The 13,620-nt window shown below is 57.0% G+C and overlaps 4 protein-coding genes across 4 annotated transcripts in view; 1 reads left to right on the top strand and 3 right to left on the bottom strand.

Moving 5' to 3' along the window:
- RPUSD1 (RNA pseudouridine synthase domain containing 1) overlaps positions 1 to 13,620 on the bottom strand; it is a 296,072-nt gene that overhangs the window by 20,269 nt on the left and 262,183 nt on the right. The window lies entirely within an intron of this gene.
- Positions 1 to 13,620, bottom strand: part of CIAO3 (cytosolic iron-sulfur assembly component 3) — a 148,777-nt gene that overhangs the window by 75,919 nt on the left and 59,238 nt on the right. The window lies entirely within an intron of this gene.
- GNG13 (G protein subunit gamma 13) overlaps positions 1 to 13,620 on the bottom strand; it is a 45,181-nt gene that overhangs the window by 6,538 nt on the left and 25,023 nt on the right. The window lies entirely within an intron of this gene.
- LOC126944154 (proline-rich protein 25-like) lies at positions 324 to 9,555 on the top strand. Its single transcript, XM_050773413.1, is given in 10 exon segments — positions 324 to 791; positions 2,037 to 2,611; positions 3,894 to 3,991; positions 5,268 to 5,344; positions 5,460 to 5,547; positions 8,081 to 8,260; positions 8,453 to 8,609; positions 8,819 to 9,060; positions 9,063 to 9,286; positions 9,288 to 9,555. Coding segments are annotated over 10 exon segments (2,226 nt in total). The 3' UTR covers positions 9,405 to 9,555.

Raw genomic sequence — 13,620 nt, 5'->3', positions numbered from 1 at the left:
AAAATTAGAAGTTAAGATGGTGTGTTTTGGCCTCTGTCCGTCCCCATGGCTTCATTCGAACATTCCGGGCTCCCTGGCCACCACTGTAAGTGCGTCAGGGCCCAAGGACCTTCCTGCACCACGACCCACAGGACGTCCTGTCAGTCCAGGTTGGCCTCTAAGAGCCTGGATGGGTCACGCCACAGCCCATCGGGGATCCTGGGACCCCCAGTGCAGGGGGTGGTGCCGCTGCTGCGTGCAGGCCTGGGGAACCCATGTAGACGGGACCCGTCTTCCAAATCGGATTGGCAAGTGGGTTTGGCAGAGCACAGTGAGATACTAGGATGGCCCAAACTGACCAGAAGGCCCCGTGCAGAGGCGGCTGCTGGGGACAGCCAGGTCACCCCAACACGGGTGGAGCTCCTGCATGCCCCACTTCCCACCCCATGGGTCACAGGCCTCGAATGCGCATCTTGCCATGTGGAGACCAGACCACAGGTGGCCAAGCCCTATCTCGGGAAACAGGCCTGGGGCCCTGGGCGGCCGGCACTCACTTCCTGGCTATCTCTACCACCACGTGGGGCAGAAAGATGCCGGCCTGGATTTCTGAGCTCCTCAACAGCTCGGGAACAGCACAGTCACTTAACAACGCAGTGTGCGAGGCACAGACCATTCCAGGGCCTGGCCTGCGCCCACAGGGCACTCCTACCACACGGGCTCCTTCTCACAAGGCGACACCGTCCACCCCCAATCGCTGGGGCCCAAAGCAGCCCCAGAACAGACACATGCACCCCAAAAAGGGGGTCAGTGGGGTAGACGCACCCATCTGGGGACCCTGTGTGTCATCCCAAGTGGGCCGTAGCCCTGGGCATCTGGTCTTAGGTCCCAGGGCTTTGCTAGCAGAAGCCTCCAGGTGTGCAGGGTCTGTGCTGGAGGCCTCCCACCGGCCACCATGGATTCTCCACCTGTGTGGCAGCACCCAGGTCCCTGCAGCGACAGACTTCTCGCACTCAGTGGGCAGCAGAGAGCCCCTGAGCAGCCCAGGTGAGTGCAGATGCACAAGGCTGGCTGGGGCGGGAGAAAGGGAGGGAGGGGGGGGGGGGGGGCTCTGAGGAAGGCGCCTGCGTCCCCACAGATCAATCACTTGATATTTGATGTGACCTGCAAACCTTTTATTTGCAAAATACATAAAGTAGGCGGCAGGAAGTAGCGGCTTACACCTGTAATCCCAGCACTTACGGAGGCCAAGGCGGGAGGATCCCTTGAACTCAGGAGTTGAAGACCAGCCTGGGCAACACAGTGAGACCCTATCTACAAAAAAATACAAAAATTAGCTGGGTGTGGTGGTGTGCACCTGCGGTCCCAGCTATTGGAGAGAGGCTGAGGTGGAAGGATTGCTTGAGCCTGGGAGGTGGAAGCTGCAGTGAGCTGAGATAGCCACTGCACTCCAGCCTGGGCGGCAGAGCAAGACTCTGTCTCAAAAAAAGTTGAGGCCGGGCACGGTGGCTCACATATGTAACCCCAGCACTTTGGGACGCCAAAGTGGGCGGATCACCTGAGGTCAGGAGTTTGAGACTCACCTGGCTAACATGGTGGAAACCCGTCTCTACTAAAAATACAAAAATTAGCCAGGGGTGGTGGCCTGCGCCTGTAATCCCAGTTCCTCGGCAGGCTGAGGCAGGAGATTCGCTTGAACCCGGGAGGCGGAGGTTGTAGTGAGCTGAGATGGCGCCACTGCACTCCAGCCTGGGCAACAGAGGGAGACTCCGTCTCGGGGGGGAAGTTTGGAGTGACGCCGCCACCACCCTTTTAAGGACGCCTGGAGCTCCCAGAGCCCCCAGGAGCTGAAAGGGGCAGGAAGGATCCTCCCTACAGCCTCTGGAGGGATCGCGGCCCCCATTACCTTTTCATAAAGGTCACCTTTCCCCGCGGTGTGACCCTCGAAAGCTAGATGTGCCCAGGAAACAGCAGCCCAGGCCCTGCACCTTCCCTCCCGCTCCCTCTGGCCGCCGGGCCTCAGCCAGCGCTGCCCCCTGTCCCGCCTGTGCCCTCGCCAGGGCCCCTCGCCGCCGCCCCCTGCCGCCTCCCGATCTGGTCAAACTCCCGGGCACGAGCCCCGCGTGCAGGCGCCGGGCCTGGGCTCCTGTGGCCGTCCCGCCAGCGCCCGTCTTCCGTCCCTGCATTTAGAGAAGGACGATGGCAAAGGCACCCGCCCGCTGACCCCTCTTACAGGTGAGGAAACTGAGGTAAGACGGTCGGGGCTGGCTGCAGGGCGTGTCGGGCCCTCGGGGCAGTCGCCCAGACCACCCGGACGGCCCCGCTCGCAGCCTTCGCCCGCGCCCGCCAACTTTTCAACCGACCGTCGCGTGCCGTTTACTTCCGCCTTGGGAGATCATTTCCGGGTGCCGGCAGGAAGGGGCCGGGCGCGCGCGACGTCAGCGCGCGACGCAGCCATCTTGGCTCCTGGCAGCGGCGGCCCAGGCCTCGGTCGTGGGCTGGGCGGCCATGTTGGAGTCGGGCAGGGGTCTCATATCCGGTCACTCTCCACTGGCGATGATCGATTGCACTTGACGGTCGCGAGGCTGGTCGAGAGTCGCTCGCATTGCTCGAAGTTTTCTGCAACTCCAGGACCGTAAAATGTCTCGAAGATGGCGAAAGGCGTAGGCCCCTGCAGAATCAGATGATCCAGAAGGATGCCCACTGTCTTTTTGGTCCATTTCAGTTGTAAACCAAGAAATACCCGGGACAGGCCTCGGTGGGCTTCGGAGCGTGTCTCGGCAAGGTCGAGGTCTTTCTCCAGCGATGGTTTTGAGCCTCTGTATTAAAAGGGGGAAAGTGGGTTGTGGGGTATCCTGTTTCTGAGCCCATGGTGGGAAGAGAAAAGGAGTGGGCGGGGGGCGGGGATCGCTGATGATGCGTCCCCAAGATGAGGGGAACGGAGAGTGCGATCTGATCCGGCGTCTGTAGTTACCTGTCCAGGAACACAGGGAGAGGCAGTCCCTTGCCCGGCTCGGTCTTCAGCTTCGTTTTGTCCTTTTGGCAGCCTGAATTGGGGTCATGAGCTTCTCCTTTCCTTTCACACCGTCCTCCACAGTTTCCCAAATGGGTTGTGGAATGTTTATTCCCCGGCACACCTGTGAGATCCCAGGCAGAAGCCAGTGTACAGAAACGCGTTGCATCAGTAGGGATTCTCGAGAGGCAGACCAATGTATTGGAGAGAGAGAGATCGATAGACGGTTGAGAGTGGGTTTGTTAGGGGAATTGGCCCATGTGGTTAGGGAGGCTGAGAAGTCCCGGGAGGGACGCCGTCTGCAAGCTGGAGACCTGGGATGCTGGCAGCCTGGCTCAGTCCAAGTCAGGAAACGGAAGAACCCGGGGAGCTAAAGGTGTGACTCTCAGGCCAGGGCTGAAGGCTGAGAATCCAAGGAACCGCTGGTGTTAAGTCCTGGAGTTCCAAGGCTGGGGGCCCTGGGGTTCTGATGTCCAAGGGCAGGAGGAGGAGGAGAGAGTCCCAGTGCCAGGAACAAGATCAGAACTCCTTTTCCCTCTTTTTTTTTTTTTGTGAGAGTCTGGCTTTGTCTCATAGGCTACAGACAATGCAATGCAGTGGGGTGACCTCAGCTCATGGCAGCATCCACTTCCCAGGTTCAGACAAGTCTCCTGTCTCACCCTCTGGAGTAGCTGGGACTACAGGTGCATGCCGCCATGCCTGGCTAATTTTTTTATATTAGTAGAGATGGAGTGTCACCATGGCCAGGCTAGTCTCCAACTCCTGACCTCAAGTGATCCACCTGCCCCAGCCTCCCAAAGTGCTGGGATTACAGGCGTGAGCCACCACGTCTGGCCCCTTTTTGTTCTCTCTGGGCCCCCAGGTGATTGATGGTATCCGTCCATATGGAGGGTCTTCCCTTCAGGACCTGGACCCCCAGGCAGGCTTCTCTGGAGACCCCCTCGCAGACACACCCAGAAGCAGCGCTTTATGAGGTCTCTAGGGGTCCCTTCATCCAGCCAAGTAGGTGCTTGAGATGACCCACGGCGGGTCGCACATCTCCCTCCTCATCCACTATGACAGTGTCTGATTTGCCATCTTTCCCTCCCGGCATGAGCCGGTCCAGAGAATTGTCACAAGACAAAATGATGAATTTAGTTTAAAGATCCTCTGGCTTCATTCGTGATGCTCGATTCGGGCAACGCTGGGCTCTGCAAAGAGCAGGGAGGGCTCCGGGGGTCTGAAGAGAGGAGGTTGGTTTTCTAGACGGAAGGGCCGAGGAAAGCAGAGACAGAAAACACGGATCGTTCCCTTCAAAACTGCTTTTCTTGTAAGGGTGAAAGCGGAGAACTCCTTAATGTACCAACCAGGACCGGCCTGTTTGGGGATTTGGCTGTTATTACTCCCCTGATTTCTCAGAAGTTCAGATAAACAACTTAGCTTCAGTTTGGTGACATCGAACTTTTTTTTAGATGAAGTCTCGCTCTGTGGGCCAGGCTGGAGTGCAGCGGCATGATCTCGGCTCACTGCAAACTCCGTGTCTCTGGGTTCAAGCGATTCTTCCTGCCTGAGCCTCCCAAGTGTCTGAGATTACAAGCACGTGCCACCACGCCTGGCTAATTTTTGTGTTTTTGGTAGAGACAAGGTTTTGCCATATTGGCCAGGTTGGTCTCGAATTCCTGACCTCAAGTGATCCTCCTGCCTTGGCCTCCCAAAGTGCTGGGATTATAGGTGTGAGCCACCGTGCCCGGCCACCAAGGGCTTCCTATAGATTTCATTTAACAGAAGGAAGGGAGGGGAGAGGGAGGCTGTGGTAGAGGCTGGGGGATTTGAGGAGAGGCTGTAGAGGTTGCTGTGCGGGAGGAACGGGTCCCCTCCGGTTCCCTGAGGAGTGCTGGGAGATGTAGTGAGATCTTCCTTACGTGATTTTCTAGGAAAATGTCGCCCACATCTGGACCCCATGGTACCTGGGCTTTGAGGGTTAGCAGAGCCTTTCATGATGTCCCAGATGGATCCTGCAGAGGCCTCAGTAGAGATGGTGTAGCGGGGAGGGTGTAGGACAGGTCTGGGTGACTTGGGACATGGAGCCAACAGGATAGGGTGTCCCTGGCTGCTTCTCCCCAACAGGCCACATCAGGATGTCCCAGGGAAGTAACACAAACCCGAACTGTGTGTGCCCCTTCGATCCGGAACCTCTGGTCTCTGGAGCAGGCTCGGATCTATGGAGGGTTTTTCTTTGGAGCTTCCCTGGGACGTCCAGTGCGCTCTGGGCCGCACCAGGCTGCTCTCTGCCCAAAAGGAGACTCCCACACTGAGGAGCCAGTGGCCAGAGGACTGCCCTGCGGGGAGGCAGACCTGGTTCTCAGGACACTTGATGTGGGCAGGGACTGGCCGGCCTCTCCCTCAGCGGGGAGGAGGTGCGGTGTGGAGGGACGGCTGTCCACGTGGCTGTGTTTGACTTGGGCTCCTGGCTGGCTCTGCCACTTCTTAGGTGGGTGGCAGGGGTGAGTGGCCCGACTTCTCTGAGGTCTGCTTGTCAGAGGACGGGGAGGACAATGCTGCCCAGGGCTGTCGGGAGGGTAGGCTGAGACACTGTGTAAAGTGTTTGCGCAGTACCTGCCAGGGGCAAGGTGGGCATCATTAAAAATAATCCAGGCTGGCGGTGGTGGCTCATGCCTATAATCCCAGCACTTTGGGAGGCTGAGAAGGGAGGATTGCTTGAGCTCAGGAGTTCAAGGCCTGCCTGGGCAACATAGCAAAACCCCATCTCTCAAAAAAAGAAAAATTAGCTGGGCATGGTGGCTGACACCTATCGTCTGGGCTACTCAGGAGGCTGAGGCAGGAGGATCACCTGAGCCCAGGAGTTTGAGGCTACGGTGAGCTGATTCCAGCCTGGGCCACAGAGCGAGGCCTTGTCTCTAAACAAACCAAAACACATGAATCCTGGCGTATGCAAAGCTCTTAGTCATAGGTGAACTTAAATGGAAACTGTTAATTGAAATCAGGGCTTTGGCTGGGCGCCGTGGCTCACGCCTGTAATCCTAGCACTCTGGGAGACTGAGGTGGGTGGATTGCTCGAGTCCAGGAGTTTGAGACCAGCCCGGGCAACATGACAAAACTCTGTCTCTACCAAAAATGCAAAAATTAGCCAGTCTCATAACCTGGTCTCAAAAAAAAAAAAAATTTAAAAAAGTTAAAAAAAAAAATTGGAGGTTATATGGTTCTGGATGGGGTTTTTTTCTGTTGCCTAGAAATCGTATCTAAGGCTTAAAGGTGAAAATAGAAAGTACCAAGTACTCCCATGATTGAGGGTGGGACATAGCCTCAGAACGCTGGGGTCTGATACCTGCCTAGTCCTATGCGAGAGGCTGAGAGAGGCTGGCACTGGCGAGACTCAGTGGCTGGTGGGGGCTCAAGCTCTGTGGTGAGAATTCTTACTATGGTCTTCAGTTGCCCCTAGAGATGCCTGCAATGGTGTGGGCTGAGTCCCACTCCCCAGATGGGGAGGTGGAGGACTGCGGAGAGCCTCTGCACCCACAAGAGCAGGACAAGAAAAATGGAATGAGCGGGCAGGGCTGGGGGTGGAGGCACCCTGCACCTCAGGAGCAGGCGGCCAGGCTGCTAGTCTGAGAAGAGACCACGGTCTTGCTGCTCCCAGGCGTGGGGTGTAAACAACTCAGACTTGAGACACTCTTGTGAAGACCCAGTTCAAGACTAGAGCACATCATGGGGTTGGTCAGAGACAATCCTCAGAATCCTCTGCCTGGAACCACGGATGCCTACTCCACCAGGGCAGGTGCAGGAAAGAACAACCGAATAGATTCCAACATCGGAGGACGTGCAGGCCGCACACATGTGGTCAGCCCAGAGAGCAGCATATTGGGGATTTGCAGCCAAGAATAACATGAAGGGGGCCTTGAAAGAGCTATGTTTACAGTTCCCAAGGAGATAAATGAGGGAAGAGCAACAGAGAAACAAGAATAGGCAGACATGCAAAAAGAACAAGGAGCCACCTTCACATGAAAAACATAATTGTGGCCGGGCGCGGTGGCTCACACCTGTAATCCCAGCACTCTGGGAGGCCGAGGTGCGCAGATCACCTGAGGTTGGGAGTTTGAGACCAGCCTGACAAACCCCGTCTCTACTAAAAATACAAAATTAGCCAGGCGAGGTGGTGGTGGCGCCTGTAGTCCCAGCTACTCGGGAGGCTGAGGCAGGAGAATGGCATGAACCTGGGAGGCGGAGCTTGCAGTGAGCCGAGATCACGTCACTGCACTCCAGCCTGGGCGGCAGAGCGAGACTCCGTCTCAAAAACAAAAAATCAAATAAATAACATAATGTAACATAACATAACATAACATAACTGTATAAGTAAAACCTCACCGATGAGTTGAATGACAGATGAGTCCCTGCTCTGGAGTGAAGGAATAAGCCTTGACAGAAATAGGGAGATTCCCCCACACAGGGAGAAACAGTCGCTCACTGGGTCAGGTAGGGGCTTGTCCAGGTTGATTTGTTTGCTTTTCTGTGCGTAAACATTTGGCTTCGTAAGATATAGAATAAAACCATGTCATTTTTCATCCTACTAAAAACCAGTCTACCAAAAAATACCACAGTGAACGTTTTCATACGTATAACTTTATATACGTGTGTGTGTATATATATATACGTATATAGGTATGTATGTATATTATGTGTATGTGTATATATACTCATACATATATACATATATATGTGTGTATATATACATCATATGTATACATATATGTATGTAGAGAGAGAATGAGGAGAGAGAGAGACTTTCAGATTATTTCTTTCAGCTAACTTCCCCAGAGTGGAATCCCTTGGTCTAGTAAATTCTCTGTGCTCCAGTTGAAGTTTGGCAAATGACTTCTGGGGGTCTGGACCGTTCCAGCAGAAGCGTCTGCGAGTGAAGAGGGCTGTGGACCCTGTTGTTAGGAGACAGAGCCAGGGCGAGGTTCCCACTCAGGTCTCCCCATCTCCTGTGGCCTCTTTTCAAAGCAGTGGATACTTTTCTTCCCTCCAAAGAGACCGTTCTAGAAGCCTAATGGCAGTGCTGGCGACACGATTGTTTTTCACGTGAATTTGCAGGTCTGTCTTGGGGCTGGACATCCGGCACTGGTGGGCGTGGGAATGACAGGCTGGACCCACAGGTGGAAATCGGCAAAGCTCGTCTTCCAGAGGCACTCGGTCAAAGAGTTCCGACAGTGACCTCGCCGGTGGCTGGGGCTCCGGACCCTGATGAGCTGCGGTGTCACCACAGGTTTGCAGGCAAGGAGGCCTTTGCTTGAGCAGCTTGCAAACAACCTCCCCACGGGAGCGGGCAGCCTCTGTGTGACGGGCACCTGGGGGCCTACTGAGCCTGAACCTGGGGACCAGCTGGCAGAGGCAGGCAGAGGACAGAGGCTCCGCCCCTGCCCAGTGCTCAGGCGAGCTGTGGAAGGTTCCCTCGCACCTCTACAGGTGGGTGTGGAGGAGCAGCAGGCAGGCAGTACGGGTCCCACGTGCTGGAGGAGCAGCTAAGCGGGAAGCCACGGCAGCAGGGCCCAGCCTCTTCGAGCTGGGGGTCCAGTGCTGCCTGCCCGTCTGTGAGGCGAGCACAGAGGACCCCCAGGTTGCTGTGGGTGGGCAGGGTTGGGCACCACAGAGGGCAGCTGGGAGGAGTGGGGCTGAGAGCTCAGGCAGGGCTCCTCAGTGCAGCCGGGGCTGGGGGCCTCAATGACCTCGTGGGAGCCCCTGGGGTCTGTGAGGCTGGCAGGAGGCGAGGAGAGGCCAAGACCCCCAGGGAGCGCCCAGGCCTGAACCCCTCCAGTGCTGCTGACCTTGCAGCTGCTGCCACGCCACGGGCGGTGACCACACAGACGTCCCCTCTGCCATTGCTGCGGGACTGGGAAGGATGCCGGGCGGATACAGCCTCCCCCTCCAGTGCCCCGAGCTCCCTGGGTCCACCCCGGCTCCCATGGTGGGGAGGGGCCGCCTTGGAGCCCCCATGGGACAGGGTGGAGGTGGGGTAAGTGCCTGGAGCTCTCGGCCATCATGTGCGAATGTTTTGCTCCCTGCTGATTCCATCCTCGCACCGTCCTGTCTGTATTGTGGACTGGGCAGCTCTCACGGGGGGCAGTTCTGTCCCCAGGGGACGCTGGCCAGCAAGTGGAGACGTCTGTGGTCTTGGCTGGTGTTGCCGCAGGCATCTGGCTGGTGGAGCCCAGGGAGGCTGTCCCGGCCCCTGCAACCCGCAGGACAGTCCCGCCGTGGAGGACGGCCAGCCCTGAGTCCCCAGTGCCCCAGGGCCCGGGACACCCCTGCCTGCCCTGGGCAGATCCCCGGGGCCAGGCGGTTCACGCCGTGCTCCTGCCCGCTGGGGTCTCCTGCCGTCCTCACCATCACCACTGGGTGGAGCCACAGGTCCGTGTGATTGTCCCTGTGATCCCGGGTTCCGGAAGGATCCTCACCCAAAGCTGGCCCAGCCCGGCTCCCGAACTCTGGTCTCAGGACCCTTCGCAATCCTGAAACCTTTTGAGCTTTTGTTTACGTGCGCGGCCGCTGAGGACATTCACTCTACTAGAAATAGAGCTTTTAAAAATGTTCACTTTTTCACGTAAAAATAGCAATAAATCCATTGCATGGGAACATAACATTTTAATGAAAAACAACTGTTTCCCCGTAAAAAAAAATGTAGTGGGAAGAGAAAGGAGGGGTGGCTGTTTGTGCTGGATTCTTATGTCTGCATCTGCCTGCAGGCCTGTGGCCTCCAGAGCATTCCGCCCCACGCTTTCAGGAGAATGGGAAGGAGGCCAGGCACGGTGGCTCACGCCTGTAATCCCAGCACTTTGGGAGGCCAAGGCAGGCGGATCACCTCAGGTCAGGAGTTCGAGACCAGGCTGGGCAACATGGTGAAACCCCGTCTCTACTAAAATGCAAAAAATTAGGCATGGTGGCGGGCGCCTGTAATCCCAGCTACTCTGGAGGCTGAGGCACGAGAATCGCTTGAGTCCGGGAGGTGGAGTTTGCATTGAGCCAAGACTGTGCCATTGCACTCCAGCCTGGGCAACAGAGCGAGAGACAGTCTCAAAAGAATGGGAAGGAAACCACTCTCAGAAGTGTCATGAGAACAGGTTTGACCTCGGGGACCCCCGAAGGTTTCTGGATCCCCTTTGAGAAGCATGGTCTGGACACAGCCGTCAGATGCCTGTTGTGGGGTCAGATGCCTGTTGTGGGGTCTTTACCAACCTTGCTTTGCTGCATTCATTCATTCAGAGACGGAGTCTCGCTCTGTCACCAGACTGGAGTGCAGTGGTACGATCTTGGCTCACTGCAACCTCCACCTCCTGGGGTTCAAGCGATTCTCCTGCCTCAGCCTCCCGAGTAGCTGGGATGACAGATGCCCGCCACCACGCCTGGCTAATTTTTTGTATCTTTATTAGAGATGGGTTTTCACCATGTTGGCCAGGCTGGTCTTAAACTCCTGACCTCAAGTGATCCACCTGCCTTGGCCTCCCGAAGTGCTGGGATTACAGGTGTGAGGCGCCGTGCCTGGCCCTGCTTTGCTGCTTTTAAATCTTTTTGTTGAAAACGAGGATCAGACATATGTTATTACAGTTTTCAGAGTGGAAACCAGCTTGAGAAAATCTTATTTATAAGCACAGTCACTCTGGGAGGCGAGACTCCTTAGTCCAGAGTCACTGAGGTCTGGATTGTTGGAGAATTATTCACAGAAACCCCAGAAGCAGCTGAGGAGACGTGGGGCTGAGACGGGGGCCTGCGCGCGCAGCCAGGTTGTGCAGAAACTCGGAGTGTAGCACGTGGGCCGCCGGGGCTCAGCCAGGCCCATCTCTTCCCTTTTGGCGTCTCTGGAAATGCCGGGCTGATGTAATTATGGGTGACTCCCGCGACCCTAAAAAGTTTTTTTTTGAGACAGAGTCTTGCTCTGTCACCCAGGCTGGAGTGCAGTGGTATGATCTTGGCTCACTGCAACCTCTGCCTCCTGGGTTCAAGCAATTCTTCTGCCTCAGCCTCCCGAGTAGCTGGGACTACAGGCGCGTGCCACCACGCCCGGCTAATTTTTGTATTTTTAGTAGAGATGGGGTTTCTCCATGTTGGCCAGGCTGGTCTCAAACTTCTGACCTCAAGTGATCCGTCTGCCTCGGCCTCCCAAAGTGCTGGGATTACAGGTGTGAGCCACTGCGCCCAGCCAAAAAATATATTGTTTTGAGACAGGGCCTCCCTTAGTCACCCAGGCTGGAGTGCATTGGTGCGATCCTAGCTCACTTCAGCCTTGACCTCTCCTGGGCTCTAGTGATCCTCCTGCCCCAGTCTCCTGAGACCACAGGTGGGTACCACCATGCCTGGCTAATGTTTAAAAGTTTTTAATTTTTTTTGATAGAGACGAGGTCTCACTGTGTTGCCTAGGGTGGTCTCAAACTTCTGGTCTCAAATGATCCTCCTGCCTTGGCCTCCCAAAGTGCTGGGATGACAGGAATCTTAGTACTTTAAGCAAATAACAGGTTTTATTTTGGGCAGCTGTGGGTTTACAGAAATACCGACGAGACAGTGCTGAGCCCCCGTCTGTGCCCTCCTTCCCTGCAGGGTCCCGTGGAGGTAACGCCCCACACCGGCACGAACCAGAATGGACACGGTTCACCGGAGTCCTTGGCCTTCACTAAGGGGCCTTTCCCCATCCCGGGACGGTTCCCGTCCAGCTGCCTGAGCTCCCACTGGGCTGTGGCCATTGCTCGGACTTCCCTTAGTTCTGGTGGTCTGGGCAGTTTTGAGGAGGGAGGTCAGGATTTCCTAGAAGGTCCCTCAAGCAGGGCTTGCCATGCATTTCTTGAGGCTAGAAGGGACCCGTCGCCTTCCCTGTAGACACCCATGTCCCTCCCCTGGCACTGGGAGGAGGTGGGGGGAACCCAGAGAAGAGGTCACGTAGGGTCAGGCCTGGAAGCCAACAAGGAACAGGGCCGGGGAGGCCTGGTGCCTTTTGGGGGGTGCGGGGGTCCCAGGACAGAGCTGAGCACCAGGAGGGGTGCAGAAGGCCGCCCCCTCCACACCTGCTGTGCCCCATTTGTTGTGGGTGGGGGAAGGGGTGGGAACACCTGGGCAGCCCCCTCCCCCGGCCTGGGATGACCTGCTGTCCGCAGGGGCAGAGGCTCTGCTTTCCATGGGGGGCTCTGGGTCTCTGGTGGCTGGACTCAGCCGAGGGTCCAGGTGTCCTCTTGGCCTCTCTGCACAGGCCTCAGCCTCCATCAGGCACCCCCTGCCCCGCAGCCGGCCTCGTCCCCTATAGCAGGGCTTACCCTCCAGGCGATCTCACGGGAATGCACGTTCAGGTCTCCTTTGCCTGGAACCTGCTCCGGCTTTGCTGAAGGCTGCTTCTTGGTGACTGGGGGCTCCTCCGGGCCATTCCTTAGATCCCTTGAGGCTATTCGGGGCCATCCCCAGCCTCAGGCGGCTGCGTTACAGCTCAGGGAGCCCGGGGATGGAGGACCCGGTTCTGCTGCTGGAGACTCAGAGTCACCTGGCAAGATGGAATGAGAGGGGGAGGGTGGCCGGCACTGGGGCTCTGTCTACTGCCTGGCGCCTTGGAGGACGCTCCGGCCAAGGCCGGGAGGGGCGGGCGTGGCTGCAGGTGTACTGTGGTGGGGGAGGGTGAGGATCTGACCAGGAGGCGAGGAGGAGGCGCTGGCAAGACGCAATGCTTTGGCTTCACTGTTGGCTGTCCCCTTGCTGCCCACCGTCGCCCGCCAGGCCCACACCTCCCTGCTCCTGGCGACAGATGGTGTGTGAAAAGCCTGTTTCCTCCCCTAGAAAAAGCACATTTGGTTCCGTTCTCCACTGACACATCTTCAACTGAGTGACGATGGAGGCTCCTGGCTTTTAACAGACGTTCTTAACGAGCCTCCGCTCCCTGCCGACCAGCAGACGCGGGCTGACCGGCGGTTTTACACACCCCATCTGCATGGCGGCGGCCAGGCGGCCCCGCGCGGCCCAGGCAGGAGATGACGGCAGCGTTTCTCATCCCCTCTCTCCTGTCGACTTGCAGATTCCTGCAGACCCTCGGCCTGTCTGCGGCCCCTCGCCCGTGGCCTCCCTGGCGAGGTTTCCTCCAGCATTAAAAGAACTGGCCGTGTTCCCCAGGAGCTGAACTTCTGTGGCTTCATCATCAGAAACGCAAATGTTGAGTCGGCTCCTCGGGGCGCTCTAGCTGCGGGTGAATGACATGAGCCAGACCTCCCCGTTTTTTGTTTTATTTTGGTCTTTTTGAGACCGTTTTACTCTTTTATCCCAAACTGGAGTGCAGTGGCGCAATCTCGGCTCACTGCAACCTCTGCCTCTGGGTTCAAGCGATTCTCCTGCCTCAGCCTCCCGAGTAGCTGGGATTACAGGCGCCCACCCCACACCCGGCTCGTTTTATATTTTAAGTGGAGATGGGGTTTCACCGTGTTGTCCAGGCTAGTCTCAAACTCCTGAGCTCATGCCCTCCTTGGCCTCCCAAAGTGCTAGGATTACAGGTGTGAGCTACTGCCCCCGGCCGGAGATCTTCCCTTTTTTTTTTTTTTTTTGAGATGGAGTCTCGCTCTGTCGCCCAGGCTGGAGTGCAGTGGCCCAATCTCGGCTCACTGCAAGCTCCGCCT

The sequence above is a fragment of the Macaca thibetana genome, chromosome 20, assembly GCF_024542745.1.
Source record: "Macaca thibetana thibetana isolate TM-01 chromosome 20, ASM2454274v1, whole genome shotgun sequence".
Lineage (NCBI taxonomy): Eukaryota > Metazoa > Chordata > Mammalia > Primates > Cercopithecidae > Macaca > Macaca thibetana.
The sequence above is the reverse complement of the archived record's forward strand: the minus strand, read 5'-3'. Positions and strand labels throughout refer to the sequence as shown.